We start from the raw sequence: 12,309 nt of genomic DNA on the forward strand, positions 1-12,309 counted from the left end.
ATGAAAGCGCTTTGCTGCTCAGAGCGGATTTCTCCTCCCGTGGCTGCGGAAACCGCTCCGGGCGCGGCGGCAGGGTCTGCGCCTGGGCTCGGCTTCCCCGCACTCGCGTGAGGCAGCAGCAAAATGCACCCACCCAGGGCCGCAACGTCGGGGGAATGCCCTTTTTTTTTTTCTGTATTTACGCCTGCTTTGGGTCCACAAACCGTTCCAGCTCCCGAGAAACCCCCACGCAAGGCCACAAACACTTTGCTCTTCCCTGCTCGCCCGCCCCCCGTCGGGGAGGCTGGGCCCGGCTTGGCCTCACCGGGCCTCGCCAGGCCGGGAGCCCCCCACGGGTGGGGGCCGCGGCGGAGCCCCTCGAAGCCGGCCGGGCCCCGGGGGGGTCCCGCTGCCGTCCTCCCCCCCCCTCGGGCTGGCCGCGTGCACGGCGCCGCGGGGTCGAGGGCTGCGCTGCTCGGCACGAAAGCAAGGCCCAGGAGCACACGTCGGGGGGGTCCCGGGGCCGACAGGGAGCGTGGGGTCACCCACGGGAGGAGAGCGGGTCGTGGTCCTCGTGTCCGTCAGACCCAGCACCTCCGCATCCCCGACACGCTGGTGGCGAAGGGGGGTGCACAGGGACCCCGCCCGGGGCTGGGGGCCAAGGCAGAGCTTGAACTGGACGGGGCTATTTCCGTCACCTCCCAAATTTCCAGTGTGAGAAGAAAGGCAGGGGAAAGGCGGATGGGATTATCCCAGAGTCTCCGGCGCTTGTTGGAGGAGTGTATTACAGAAAGGATGTCAGCAAGCCGGTCGATTTTATATTTGAATAAATTTGGTTTATTTTAATCAAATATCGATAGTAGAAGATTTATATATTTCTAAGATCTTTTATTCAAATTTATTAAATTTATTTAATTTATTCAACTTTAGATAAGAATAAGAATTAAAATAGTACGAGTGCACTTGTCTTGATTAATAAAGCATTGTTAAATGTCTCGTTTATTGGTATTTATCATTGGAAGTTTATGTCGATTCCCGCAATCACCGTCTTTTAATATTGCAAAAAATAATATATATTTATATATATATATCATTAGAAATGTATTGCTACAAACTCTGTATCAAATTTCAAAAAAAAAAAAAAAAAGGACTAGATGAACTGTTAAATCTAGAGATTGTTCCGGGAACGGTTAAGACCAAAACGCAACAAAGCCGCAAGCACCGAAGCACCCGAAGCAGGGGGACGTCAGGCGGAGGACACGGGGTCACTCGTCCCCCGCAGGACCACGTCCAGGGGGACACGGGGCCGAGATGTCTCGGGCTGTGGCGCTCGTTATTTCGATAGCCTTTCTCCAAGGCTTTTAGGGCAAAATTTAATTCGTCTGGCCTTCTGCTCTGTCTTCTTCCAGATCATGTGCTTCCTTTTTGGCCTCCCCTTCCTTTCCCTCCTGTCTGGAAGCGGGGAATTTGTCCTTGTTGTTCTCCTTTTTCCATTTCATCCTTCTGTTCTGAAACCAGATCTTTACCTGCCTCTCGGTGAGTCCTAGTGCGTGGGACACCTCGATCCTTCTCTTCCTGGTCAGATAAGGGTTAAAAAGGAACTCCTTTTCCAGCTCTAGAGTCTGGAATCGGCTGTATGTTTGTCTTCCTCTCCTCCTACCCGGCGCTGCTGTTTAAAACAAAAACACAGGATTTTGGGGGTTGGTGCTGTCGTTCAAAGCACGGCGTTCAGCAGCGGGCCGGGCAGCCAGAGCTCGGGCCCCTCCACAAATCCCTCGAGAGAAGCGGCACGGAGACGCGGGGCAAAAGCAGACCGCGGAGGACCCGGAGGAGCCCAGAGCCATACATACGGGCGCAGGAAAAAATATATATATACAAAAATAGACCCCCAAAGCCCAGCCACGCAGATGCATCAGGCGCCTTCGGAGGTGGCGGGGCCGAGTTTGGGGGGGCATCTTTTTTCTATCTGGCAGCTGCCCCCCGCCCTTAAGCCCCCTGCCTTGCCGTGCGTGTCAGCTGCGCCCGGGTGCCAGGGAAGCGACTTTTGCGGGCTGCTCTCGGGTGGCAGCCGCCTTCCCGGAGGCTCCTGTTTGCTCCCTGTCTTATTTTATTATCACGAGCCGTCGCGGTTACAGGAGTCGCGGAGAGAGAGGCAGGGAGAGAGGGAGGCAGAGGCAGCGAGCGGGAGGCAGGGGGAAAGAAGCGGGAGGAGGAAAAGAAAAGTTTCGAACTCAGACGTGAGATGGAAGCAAATTTTGACTGCGTCCAACCTTGTGGTCTCATCCAGGGAAACATTTGAGCAGGAGACGAGCTCTGATTTAAGTGGTCTGGTTCCTCGCCAATATTAGCACTGGACGATTTACAGTCAGGATATTGTACCAGCTCGGCCTCTTGCTGTGTCGTAAAAATCTGCTGTCTCTGTAAGTTATCGTATCCGTAAAATTTAGCGGGCTCCCCGTGACAGGTAACCCCGCTGCAGGGGGCAGGAGGCGGAGGCGCGGCAGGGGGAGGAGGAGGTGGCTGGTAGGCGGCCGTGGGGCTCCCCCCGGCCGGCTGGTAAAAGTCCGCGGCCGCTCCGCCGCCGCCCCCCGCCCCGCCGGCCGCGGGCTGCGGGAAGCCGGCGGCGGCCCCGCCGTTCCCGTAGAGCAGGGCGGCGGCGGCGGCGGCGGCGGCGGCGGCGTGGCGGCCGCTCACCTCGGGCGAGAAGTGGCAGTCGTAGTACGGGGGGCTGAGCGGCTCCCCCGCCGCCGCCGCCGCCGCCGCCGCCGCCGCAGCCGCCGCCGCCGCCTTGTACTTGGAGTAGAGCGGGTTGACAAAGTAGGAGCTCATCGGGGAGGGGGCAGCGGCCGGCGGGGGCGCGGGCGCGGGCACGGGGCGCTGCTCCCCCGCGCCGCAGCCGCCGCCGCCGCCGCCGGTGCCTCTACGCCGCGCTCATGGTGCCGCCGCCGCCGCTCGCCCGTGCGCTCCCCTCTCCTGCTCTCCGTGTATGCGGTGACCAGGACTGGAATATAATCGCTCCCAAAATGACCTGCCTCACTGCTTTTACTATTTCCTATTAGGCACACAGCAGCCCGCGCACGCACACACACACACACACACACACACGCACGCACACGCTCATGAGCTCAGGGGGGACTTTTGGCTTCAGTTTACATGTGCCGCTCCTCAGGCAAGAAAAAAACCCGGCCCGGCCCTGCCCGGATCCACCCCAGCCGCGGCGCCCCCGCTCCCCCCGCCGGTGCGCGCTCGCCAGGAGCCGCCGGTCCCCCGCCGCGCGGGGCGAGGCTCCGCGCAGATGCCTCGCGATAACCGCGGGCGCGCTGCCCGGGGCGCCGCCGCCCGTCCCGCCGAGGCCGAGCCGCCGGGGGAGCCGCGGCCAGGAGGCCGGGAGGCTGCGAGGGCGGCCCGGGGGTCCCGGTGCGGGAGGGCGGCAGCTCGCAGGGGCAGGGGCCCTCCGGGTCATTTCCTCGCAGGCGAGCGGAGTGCTGGGAAATGAGATGCACATTTACCCTTGACGCCGTGCACGCATGGCTGAGGCTGCAGGTTAATTGATACTTAATGGAAATCATGCCTATGAATATACTTTCCATCATTTCACCCTTGGAGGACGTCATTACCGAGGCAGAGAGAGGGAGGAAGAAAGGCGTGCGGGTGAGCGGTCAGCTCCGCTCGGGGACGCCGTCCGAGCGAAACAGGCGAGCCCTGCTCCCGGGGATGGAGGAAGGAAGGAAGGAAGGAGGGAAGGAAGGAGCGAAGGCGCTGCCCGCCGGGCTCGCTCCGGGCTCCCGCGGGGGGAGCGGGGCCGGGCGCTGAGCGCTGCCCTCGGCCTCCGCCGCGCTGGAGGCTCGGGGAAGGAGGCCCGGGAGGCTGCGCAGGCCCCGCTGCCCCGGTCCGAGGAGCGCCGTCTTCCCCGTCCTCTCTTCCCAACGCTTCTGGCTGACTGCTCTTCCTGCAGCGGGAACCAGCTTTTTTTAGGGCAGACACCCCCAGGAGCTCGAGTCCGCCCTGCTTTGAACAGAGAAGAAAAAATGGAGGTGAAATCTAATACGGGCCCCGCCAGAGCCACGTGTGACCGTCTGGTGTGAATTGACAAAAAGTATTTGTGGTTACATAAAAGACATCGCAGGCTCCTTCCCCATCACACCCCGCCGCCCCCACCCCCGCCCCGTGTCCGAGGCCCTCGCCGTGCCGCTCTCTTTGTCTCGGCGGCCGGCCCGGGTCCCCGCACATAAGCAGGGCCTTACGGAGGCCGGTAAAGGCCCACCGGCCGTGGTGAGGCTGTGCCGGGCCCAGCGACGGCACAGTGACGCCCTCCGCCCGGCCTAGCGAGGCCCGAGGCGCGGGGACCCCCGTGCCCTAGGTTTTGGAGCCCAGAGCGGCGCGGTGCCCAAACGCTCTCCTCACCGAGGCTGCTCTGCGCTGACACAACCCCCCCTTAACCCCACAGACCAGCTGGGGGGGGACCTGAGAGGCCCCGGGTGTTGGGGGGCACACGGATTTTTGGTGCTAGAGGGAAAGAGCAGTGAGAGAGCAGCGCGGCGCTACCCCCCGAGGTCGGAGCGGGGGCGGCCGGGCAGGGGGGAGGCACAAAAGCACCGCCCGAGCCCTGCGTGGCTCGGGGGGCAGCGGCTGCTTCCGCGGCCTCCCGCGGACCTGCGGCCAAGGCTCCGCGGCCGTCCCCCGCATGCGGGTCCCGCCGGGATGCCCGGCACCGTCCCCGCGGGGCTCTGCGGAGCCGGCAGCGAAAGCGGGGTCCCGGCTGGGGGGGCGCGCAGAGCTGCGCGGGGCGCGGAGCGGTGCGGGGCGGCGGGGCGCGGCCCCGCGCCTAGGGTGGAGCGCGGGCGCCCTCTGGCGGCGTGCGGCGGCAGGGACAGGGGACAGGGGGACAGGGACAGGGGGACAGGGACAGGGGGACAGGGAGGGACAGGGACAGGGACGGGGACAGGGACGGGGACAGGCAGCCCCACTGCGGCCCCCGGCCCCGCCGCCAAGGGGGGTCCGCCAGAACCAGGAGGGCGCCGCTGCCGCCAGAGATCGGCGCGGTGTTACGTTCGCCTCTCGACGATCTCGGTCACGAGCAGCTTTTCCTTTCCTTTCTTTTTTGGTTTTGCTTTTCTTCCTCTTTATTTTTTTTCCCTTCTTTTGGGAGGGGGTGGTGGTGGTTGTGGTGTCTGTCGGAGTTTCCAGTGTCGTTTTCTCAGCACATTTCGGTGACCCTCTTTTAATTTTTTGCCAGTGCTATAATTAACTACATACAAAGAATGCGCCTCGTTTACACATGGCAGCCAGCAAAGACGCCTGAGCTTTGAAGACCGCTGCTATCGCGTTTTCGATCATGTTTCCCCACATATTACACCATGAATACTCCATGTGTGGTAGTTTCAGAGCTCTCCGTTTTTGTCTTGAACATGTTATTTTGTTTGCCCGTGCGTTTATGTATCTATAGATTGATTTATGTAAACGAAAGTAAAGATGAATCTTTGTTTACCCTCGCTCCATCACACATGCCTGTGAATTATTCGGGAAAATGTGTGTGCCTGTGCACGCGACTGTGCATATGTACAAACATACATTAACACAACCAACGGGTAGGGATTAAATTATTGTTTAGTTTGACACTAAAAGCGATTTACATGGAGGAACTGCGCGTTGACGTTCGAGACGTTTCATTTTCTTTCTGCCATTTTGAAATAAGCACACACAGTATCAGAAGTAAGTAAAAGAAAATGAAAAAAAAAAAAGAAAGAAAATATACTAGGTAAAATACGTCATTGTGCCTGAGATAAAATATTAAAAGGAAATGGTGTGGGCTTGGTGACAAGTTCTTAGCAGAGCCTGTGCTAGAACCAACCTAACAGTGCTCAGTGGCAATAATATAGTTTACGTGTTGTTAGCTGTAGATCACACACACACAGGCCGGTTATTTTCGAAAATATAAGTGCTAAGACGGTAGGATTCAGCACGGTAGAATATCCAACAAAATACATTTCCACTAATCAGTGGACTTGGCAAAATCTGTTTCGTGACCTTCGTGTCTTTTTTGAGACTGTTGCCTTGGCCCAACGCTGACGTGTTGAAATTTATAGTCCAAGATTTTAAGACCTAGTTTGTCTGCATTTTTGGCTTTTTTCTTCCTCTAACAAACACAAACATCAAAATAAGGTGGTTTCAAAGAAAAGCGCCATAGCATATCGTAAACTCATTAGGTCCAGACGTCTAGCCATCTCAATGGTTTTATTATACCACGGTTCTTCCTGTTTTAAAAGAATTATAGGTATCTTCTCGACAATAGATGGGAAGCAATGCAACACCTTTTCCTGGCACTACATGTTTTTTGCCTTTTTTTTTTTTTTTAGAGAGAGAGAGAGAGAGGTAGAAAACATTAAACGCGAGGTCTCTCGGCTCTCCCCTTAATCTTGAATTAACCGAACTGCTCGTAAATATTTACGGGTCCTTCATTTTAATGGTTGCTCTTTAAACAAAGCATTTTTTACAATGAACTTCATCTCAATTATCTTGATAAAGCCATGTGTGTTTATAAATGTTGAAGGCATGAGACGTGCTGCGAAATGAGCTTTCGCCAATATCGCTGCAGGTTTGGAATTAGCCTGGTCCCTCCAGAGCTTCCCTACCTCCAGATTAAAGAGCGCGGGGGAACAGAAACGGCAAAAAAAAAAAAAAAAAAAAAAAAAAAAGAGGAAAACAAAACAAGAACGGTTTGGGCGAATAAGCGCCGTTTGGCTTATTAGGAGGAGCGGTGCGGAAATCTTTCCTAAATGACCCCCAGAGCTCCCCGAGCGAGCCCGAAGGCCGCGCACAAAGCCAGCAAAGAGGCGGGCGCACCCGGCCGAGCCCCTGGAGCCAGGGGAGCTTTTCCCCGGCCCGGGGCTGGCAGCGGGGCCGCCGTGCCCGCAGCAGAGCGGAGCGGCGCGGAGAGGAGCGGAGCGGCGGGGCCGGCGGGCGGGAGGCGCGGGGCTCTGCGGGGCTTTGCGGGGCTGTGCGGGGCTTTGCGGGCAGGGCAGGGTGAGGGACACACAGATTTCTGCTCCGAGCGCAGCGCTTTTCGTTCGCAGCCTTTATTGTGTAATAGCGGACAACAGTTACAGCAGGTCGGGAGGCAGAGACGTGGTGGGTAGTACAGCATTTACCGGGGTCGGGAGCGGCAGCGGGCCGGGGGACCAGGAAACGTGAGGCCTATTGCGAACGGCTTCGGGTCTGAGACAACCTCCTAACAGTGCACTAAAGGGGGGGGGGGGGGGGGTCTCTCGTGGCCTCGCTGTGGCATCTATTGCGAAGGAGCGCAATTCAGACCTAGAAAGCAGAGGGTCGGGGTAAGGTTTCCTTTTAATAACTCGTGGACGACACAACACCCCCACTGATTGAAGCGCCTGTAATTTAATATATATCTTGTTACCATAATTATAGTTATTTTCCTTACCTTTATTTTGGCAAAGTAACTACCTAGACTACATCACTTTTAAGAAACATGTCAAACATTTAACATCAGATAAAGTTCCCAAAGCTAACGTGCACTCACAACATCATCAACCAAACGGTCTGGGAAGGAGGAGGGGGGGACGAAGCGACTCTGCAAAACACGTTGGCGAGCAAGACAAAATTTCCCCAAATACCTGACATAGACCACGTTTCACTTCTATCTAAAAAAGACCAGATTGATTTAAAGTTCCTGGGGTGGGGGGGGGGGGGGGGGCGCGGGAGGAGGAGAAACGTAATCGGGGCTGAGGGGGGCAGGGGAAGCATAAAACCCAACCAAACCGAAATTAAAAATTAAAAAAAAAAAAATCTCCCAAAGCCCCAAACTCAAAACTAAAGCAATATTCCCCAGCTGCATTTCTACCCCAGCGTTAGTCTCCTTTATTGCCTTTCTCCTTGTTCATCTTTTTCATTTTCATTCTTCTGTTCTGAAACCAGATTTTGACCTGTCTCTCTGTGAGATTTAAAATCCTAGCTACTTCGTAACGGCGATCTCGGGTGAGGTACATGTTAAAGAGAAATTCCTTTTCCAGTTCCAGAGTTTGATACTTTGTGTAGGGACAACGCTTTTTCCTCGTTGAACGAGCGTGGATCCAGTTTGCTGCAGGGTTATCTGAAAGAAGGGAGGTATATAGGGAAGGGGGGGGGGGGGGGGGAGAAAGGTCGTTAAATTAATTTAACGAAGGATGGACTGTTTTCACAACTTCGGAGGAATTATCATAAAAGCCTTAATGCCCCAGTCTGTTTACTGTACAAATGATGTCTTGATGGTAGGTGGTTATGTGGAGTCTTTTATGGGTGCTTGTTGCTGCTTGCGCTGGGGTAGGCGTCTAGACGTTTTTATAGGTTAGTAAAACTATCAGTTTTGCACATTCGAGCCTTACAGGTTTCGGCAATAAATCAAAGGGGCAATTTCTTTCTTTCTTTCTTTCTTTCTCTCCCTCTCTCCCTGCCTCTCTCCTTGCCTCTCTCCCCCTCTCTCTCTCTCCTTTTTTTTACTTACTTGGGTCAAGTTGCTGCTGTTTCTCCTCCTTCAGATCGCTGCTCGGGCTGGGGTTGTGGCTGCAGGCGGCGGGGTCCTTGGAGCTGCTGGCAGCCGCCTTCTCCCGGGGCTCCTGGAGGAAGGAGCTGCACGTGTACTCGGGCACACCGATCCCCTGGGACTCCCGGGACGAGGAGCACTCAGTCCTTTTGGAGGAGGAGGAGGAGGAGGAGGAAGACGAGGAGGCGGCTGCTCCCGTCTCCGGCTTTATCCCGTAGTGGCGCCCGGTGGAGGAGCCGGAGCTGGACGCGGAGCCGCTGCTGCCGCCGCCGCCGCCGCCGCCGCCGCCGCTGCCGCCGCCGCCGCCGCCGCCGCCCGGGAAGCCCGGGAAGGGCTCGATCCAGGAGCGCACGTAGCGGCCGGCGTCGGCTGCCCCTAAGTGGGGCTGGTGCATGTAGGGGTGGTAGATGCCGGTCATTGCCGCAGACGGCTGAGGGTGAACCGTGGACCAGGAGGTGGAGAACACGGTGGATTTTGGCGCAAAGCTACAGGAGGAAAAATCTGAACTCTCTGCAACACCTGATGGCCTGGAGGTCGCACTGTGACCTCCCTGGACGAATCTACTCCCGTAAACTTCTTCGCTTTCATGGCCTATGAGAGAATCGACATAATAGTTACTTATGGTGCCACTAGACGACATTTTAGGCTCCCCTCTTAGTCATATAAAAGGTTACACTGTTAACTGTATATGATACCCTCCCTGAGAACAATCGTAGTATTTTGCAGACTGCAAGCCTCAACCATTGGTCGCGGGGCCCACGTGATCATATTTACCAATACTGCGAGTAAATCAATCCGCTAAACTGGGGCTGCTGTGATTAAAAAAAAAATCATCATCAACAACAGCACCGCACAGCGCGCCGCGCACCCGCACCGCGCCCGCACCGCGCCGGGGCCGCCCGCGCCTCCCGCACCACCCGCTGCCCGCTGCCTCCCGCAGCCTTCCCGCAGCCTGCCCGCTCCCTGCCCGCTGTCCTGCCTTCCCTGCCTTCCCTGCCTGCCCTGCCTGCCCTGCCTGCCCTGCCGGCCCTGCCTGCCCGCTGCCTGCCCGCTGCCCACCCTGCCCTGCCCGCCCGGGGCGCGGCGGGCGTGGCCGCGCTGGCAGCCCACGGCCGCGGCGGGCGCGGACTATTTCTTCATGTCGTCTGAGTGATTTCTGCCATTCATTTCTTAATCAACGAGAGGCAGGGTGTTTAAATAAATCCAACAGCTTTGGCTTGCTAATCACACTCCGAGCTGCTGAGGAAACCCGCTGGGAAGGGGGGATTCTTGCCTGTAAAAACAAACCATCGCAAGCTGGGACTGTAACGACTTCTCATAAAACAGGAAAATGTTACAGTAAAAGCACATTGCGGTACTTCCATATTTCAGAGCGTGTGCGGGTAGTATTATCCGTCCCCGTGCCCCCCTCCCTCGGCAGAAAGTTTCCATGGGAAGGATCCGCGTTTTAAAAGAGATGCCCATTGTGTTGTTTTAAAACAGGTGGAAGACCTCTGTAATGATTTTATGCCTTTCAATAAAAATTTTATGAGGTGTATTTGATTATAGATTAATGTGTCCCTAATAAAACGGACGGATGGGAACAGCGAAGCCTGTGTCTCCCAGCACGGCCGACGCGTGGCTGGGCGCACGCCCCTGCTGCACCCGAGAAAATTTGGGCCGCGGAGCCCCCGGGCAGCCCGGCCGGAGGGGACCCCGAGGAGGCCCCGCAGCAGCCCCGGCCCCGCTGTCTCCTCCGCCCGAGTTCAGGGGGACCGGGGCCGGCCAGCCCCGGCTGGCCACGTTCAATGCCTGCGGGAGCTTTCTGCCCTCCTCGCTTTCTCTTCCTTCTCTCCCCTCCCCGAGCCGGTTCCCCTTCCCCGAGCCACAAGATGCCCGGTTAGTATTGAAAACCAGATTACCCATGGTCTTCCGCACATTTCTGCTCTTCTGAGCGAGGGAAGGTGGCTGTGTCGGGATCTGGAGGAAACGCACACAGTTAGTGGAGAGCCCACAGCAGAGCCCGCTGAGGACACAAACAACAGCACTGCGAAAACACTTCCTACTCGCGGGCCGGTATGAGGAAGGGACTGAAATTCCTGTTTATTTAATGATTTATTACTCTCTTAGCTTGTTTTCTTCCTTTTTTCCTTTTTTATTTTTTTCTGTTTAGTTTTTGGGCACCTCGATCTAGCATTTTCCTTTGCATTTTCAGACTTCCCTTTATTTTCTCTAGAAGCAGGGCTTGTTGTATGGCGAGGAACTGCCCCTCGCTGCACACAGATAGAAATTGATAAAGCGGGCAGATTAGTGTGAACCTCCTTTTTTATATATGTTGAACACTTGGTATGGAGCCAGTTAATTAGTCCCCACTGCCGAAACTTCTTCGGTGATGAAGCGAGTATCTTTAAAGGAAAAATAAAAATAAAGATGGTTCAAGTGTGCGCAATATTGAAAGAGGTGGGCTTTGAGCACCGCTTTGTTTGTTTTCGAAACAAGAGCAAGCACTGCATACCTATGTGCTTGCGGCTGCCACAGCTTCAAAATGGTGATGCTTTGGGCTGAGGAAAATATTCCTCTGCCCTACGAGCAAACATGAGAAAGCATTTGCTGAAATTCAATATCCGCGACAAGCGAGCAAAATGCAACGCCACCAGCTGCAACATGAGCAATATCAGTGTCACCAAGGCAGAAAACGTTGGCACTATCTTGCGCTTCATTTCTTGATTTAGCAACTGCTTAGGAGAAGACTGGGCGTTGATTGTGGGCGAGCTGCTTTCCCAGCGCAGCCAGCAGCCACGCAATTTTTCCAGTAGTGTTTGAAGGTGAAAGTATGCCCAAGTATTCACACTTCGGTTTGGTGTCATGTTCATTTGCAAGCCAGCTCTGCTCGGTATTTCTGCTCCCACCCGCTCACCCGCACCCCCTTCCTCCTCTGTCAGGGCAGGGACCCTGCAAATAATATTTTTCAGCTATGCGCCGAAAGGGTTAAGAGTCGTGAAGTTCATTATCTGGACGTGTGCTACTGAAATGGATTTGCGGGAAATAAAACGAGCTCTGAGCAAACAAAAATGGTGCAGGGGCACAAAAGTAGGGCTGGAGAGGATGGTGTACTTCTGTAAGCATGCCTGGGAGCTTTCCTGCTCGCAAAAGCCCAACCTTGCCAGATGTTTGAGGGAGTATTTCCCCATCCACCATCTTCTAAAGGCTCTTGAGCTGACCAAGAAGCAAACTCCTCGCATTAATTTATACCCAGCTTTGCATTTGGTATGATGTTTTTTTTAAGCAAGTAAGGACACGAAATCAAAGTCTACACATTGTAAGCAGGCAGTGACTGTTATTTTTTAAATCAACATAGGAACGTCAAATGAAATGACACACATATTGCTGACAGCTTGTAGTAGAAAGATTTTTTATCACTTACCATTTATGAGTTGATTGGATGAGGATGTCCAGTTTAGGTCATAATATTTTACTACTTTTTTTTTTTTCTTTCTGTCTCTTTTTTTTTTTTTTTTTTGCATTCAGTTTGTTAGACTGCGAACATCACACAACATTTTATCAATTAATCATTTGTTTACAGACACAATTATAAATAAATTAGCTTTACATCATTTCCCGCCCCAGTCTCCACCCCACCCCTAAAAAGAAGGGAAGGGGAAAAAAAAATAAAAGAAAGAAAGAAAAGCAGGCAGACACACACAAAGACCAGAAAATGGACAAGAAGGCAAGAAGGTACATCAGTCCAAAGAGCTGCTGATAAGGAAAGATCAGGAAACCAACCTGCAGCCGTACTTCAAACGTTTGTAGAAAAC

At 55.0% G+C, this 12,309-nt stretch overlaps 2 protein-coding genes across 9 annotated transcripts; both read right to left on the reverse strand.

Moving 5' to 3' along the window:
* Positions 1–793: 793 nt before the first annotated feature.
* HOXD8 (homeobox D8) lies at positions 794–3,586 on the reverse strand. 6 transcript variants are annotated; one of them, XM_080599576.1, is made up of 3 exons: positions 3,489–3,586; positions 2,250–2,397; positions 794–1,648 (listed from the first exon to the last, which is right to left on the reverse strand). In XM_080599576.1, exons 1-3 carry the CDS (start codon positions 3,570–3,572, stop codon positions 1,353–1,355), a joined length of 528 nt encoding a protein of 175 aa, XP_080455702.1. In that variant the 5' UTR covers positions 3,573–3,586; the 3' UTR covers positions 794–1,352. The 6 variants fall into 6 exon arrangements, with proteins under 6 accessions (XP_080455702.1, XP_080455700.1, XP_080455699.1 ...); XM_080599574.1 differs by lacking the exon at positions 3,489–3,586 and adding an exon at positions 2,674–3,431 and having other exon boundaries at positions 794–1,645; positions 2,250–2,586; XM_080599573.1 differs by lacking the exon at positions 3,489–3,586 and adding an exon at positions 2,674–3,398 and having other exon boundaries at positions 2,250–2,586.
* Positions 3,587–5,072: 1,486 nt separating this feature from the next.
* On the reverse strand, positions 5,073–12,188 carry HOXD9 (homeobox D9). Of its 3 annotated transcripts, XM_080599568.1 has the most exons (4): positions 11,919–12,188; positions 10,417–10,474; positions 8,477–9,106; positions 5,073–8,086 (listed from the first exon to the last, which is right to left on the reverse strand). In XM_080599568.1, the coding sequence occupies exons 1-4, from the start codon at positions 11,919–11,921 to the stop codon at positions 7,845–7,847; spliced, it is 933 nt and encodes a 310-aa protein (XP_080455694.1). In that variant the 5' UTR covers positions 11,922–12,188; the 3' UTR covers positions 5,073–7,844. The 3 variants fall into 3 exon arrangements, with proteins under 3 accessions (XP_080455694.1, XP_080455696.1, XP_080455695.1); XM_080599570.1 differs by lacking the exon at positions 11,919–12,188 and having other exon boundaries at positions 10,417–10,881; XM_080599569.1 differs by lacking the exons at positions 10,417–10,474; positions 11,919–12,188 and having other exon boundaries at positions 8,477–9,558.
* Between the last annotated feature and the right edge of the window lie 121 nt (positions 12,189–12,309).

Source organism: Anser brachyrhynchus, assembly GCF_964034855.1.
Source record: "Anser brachyrhynchus genome assembly, chromosome: 7".
NCBI classification, from domain to species: Eukaryota; Metazoa; Chordata; class Aves; order Anseriformes; family Anatidae; genus Anser; species Anser brachyrhynchus.